This window comes from Engraulis encrasicolus, chromosome 23 (assembly GCF_034702125.1).
Source record: "Engraulis encrasicolus isolate BLACKSEA-1 chromosome 23, IST_EnEncr_1.0, whole genome shotgun sequence".
Lineage (NCBI taxonomy): Eukaryota > Metazoa > Chordata > Actinopteri > Clupeiformes > Engraulidae > Engraulis > Engraulis encrasicolus.
Genome location: NC_085879.1, coordinates 27,122,621 through 27,125,120, shown reverse-complemented (window position 1 = coordinate 27,125,120; position 2,500 = coordinate 27,122,621). Strand labels below are relative to the sequence as shown.

The window sequence follows — 2,500 nt, the reverse complement described above, 5'->3', positions numbered from 1 at the left end:
GTCTTCATTATTTTATATTTCTGTGTGTGCGTGTGTACGTGTGTGTCCACGCGTGCGCGGCAAACTCTCAAGTTTTTGCAATGTGTCGATGCAATACCTCAATGTAATGACTTATGACGTTTGACTTGGACATACTACATGATACTACATCCTCATAAATTCCGTAAATTACCTTCCTTCACTAATGCCACTCTCTCTCTCTCTGTCTCTGTCTCTGTCTCTCTCTCTCTCTCTCTCTCTCTCTCTCTCTCTCTCTCTCTCTCTCTCTCTCTCTCTCTCTCTCTCTCTCTCTCTCCCCCAGGTATAACAGTGTTGCTGTCCCTCACGGTCTTCATGTTGCTGGTAGCGGAGATTATGCCTGCCACCTCCGACTCCGTCCCGCTGATTGGTAATGTCACCCCTTTAATCCCCTCATAGACTGACTGATGGGCAGCTATACGATGGCCACAGACAGACAGACAGACAACAGCGTAGCCCAGGGGTGGGCAATTAGTTTGTTACCCGAGGGCCACATTGAGTTTAGAATATTGACCGGAGAGCCAGATGTCGCACTTGCAGACAACTTGCCCCTGTCAATAATAAGAAATTGCGTACATGTGATTGACCACAGGGCCAGATGTCGCAGACAACTTTCCCCTATCAATCATAAGTAATTGCATATGTCATCTATGCCATTCCTGGCCATTGTAATTACATTGATTTTAATGTAGCCCATGAAGTCATAGGCGGCGCTACAGCAACACTTTTGGGGAAGCTAAAAAAAAAAGGGGGGGGGGATGCAAACGTCATCGGAGAAACTGTGGTGGTAGGAGGGTCTGGGGGCACTGTATCAGTCGCCACGCGAGGCCCTAACGGCGACTTTTGATATATTATTTATGTACATGACAATATATGATGTTGAAACAAAATGATGAACAAACAAAACGGAACATTTCCATGCGCAACTATGGGTCTTCATACTCGTGCGCCAATGGAACTCTCAAACGCGACAGGCACACACACAGACACGGCTATTTGCCAGACCATGGACTATTATCTCCCAAATATGTCTCGAGCAATCAAATCATACACCCGACTGTCCACACCTTTGTTTCTATTGACATTTTCATGCGCTAGGTCACTCTACCTCAGACCGGTATCAAAACTCACAATCAAACTCGCAAAACTAATGACGAGGCAAAATGCGCACACACGGGGGGAAGACAGGAGAGCAAATAAGCCAGCTGTTTGACCATACCATGCCCAAAAATATCATATGGGGCTCTCATATCCAACAGGCTGTCTTCGGATGTCAGTTTTGCAGCCCAAATAATACAAATATGCTGTAATTTTGAATTTCTAGTTGAAGTAGCTTGTAATGTAGTTCGCCACATTTGCCAGATGGTTGTAACTAGCTTAATATTTCTACTGGATGTAGCGTGTCTAGTGGAGCTAAATGTTAGCTTACTAGGTTCTACAAATAAGTAGCTTGCGCAGCCAGACACTGCTCTCGCTGCCTCGCACTGTAGGCCTACTGTCCACTTCAGTCACACGCAGATGCCCAACAAACACAAGCGAATATACACACATCACATTACATATGGTAACTAAACCACCCTGGCAGGCCACCATGAATTCAGGAAAGGTGTGCATTTTTGAAAGTGGTGTTCGCTTGGTGACAGGATAGCACAGGTGTTTTGCTAGTAGACAAGTAGACAACTACATGGATAACAACATTGACAACAACATTGCCACCAAATAGTAAACTTAGCGCTTCGGCGAGCACATCAGGGGGAAAAACAGATGTCCTACCTTATTCTGTCCTGTTAATTCCTGTTACTTGAAGATAGAGGCAAAATATCCATTTAGATTCGCCAAATAGGCTATCCATTTGATAGATGTAGTGTGGTTGAATAACGAATGCTAAAGAGGAAAATGTCAACATTGTGACCTATGGCTGGTGGAAAAAAAAAACGAATGATCTATAAATGAAATGCAGTGGAATCCCAATTTATTCTAGAGGTCATTGCTTTATCAAGATATTAAACATTCCAGATTTCATTTCATAAGCCACGAGCCCGCCTCACCGCCTGGCTCTGTTGAAGCCAGTAGAACTGACACCTGATTGGTTGACCGCAGCATGACATCGCCGCAACGAGGCTAGATCAGAGAGAGTTTAGATTTCCTTCCTATCAAAATCTCTGGCTAGATCTACTAAGGTGGAAACCCTCGTTTTGTTTCCTTGTGTGTGCCTGCGACACTCCATCGCTGGAAATAAAAAAAATGTGATTTTAAATTTTCCTTTTATTTATTTCTTATGACAACTTTGGGGAAGCTAAGCTTCCCCTAGCCTCTTAATAGCGCCGCCCATGTATGAAGTACTTGGTTAATCTTAAATTGGCACGAGCCCTGTTTTAGGTAGCCATTTTCAGCATGTTGAGTGAATGTTTAGCATCAAATGGCTCAGCGGGCCGCATGTGGCCCCCGGGCCTGAGTTTGCCCACCTCTGGCGTAGCCCCTA

The 2,500-nt window shown here is 44.6% G+C and overlaps 1 protein-coding gene across 1 annotated transcript in view; it reads left to right on the top strand.

Annotated features, from left to right (window-relative positions):
* Window positions 1–2,500, top strand: part of LOC134439958 (neuronal acetylcholine receptor subunit alpha-7-like) — a 117,251-nt gene that overhangs the window by 101,274 nt on the left and 13,477 nt on the right. The window contains exon 9 of the mRNA XM_063189886.1: window positions 302–388. Within this exon, the coding sequence (XP_063045956.1) occupies window positions 302–388 (87 nt within the window). The remainder of the gene's footprint in view (window positions 1–301; window positions 389–2,500) is intronic.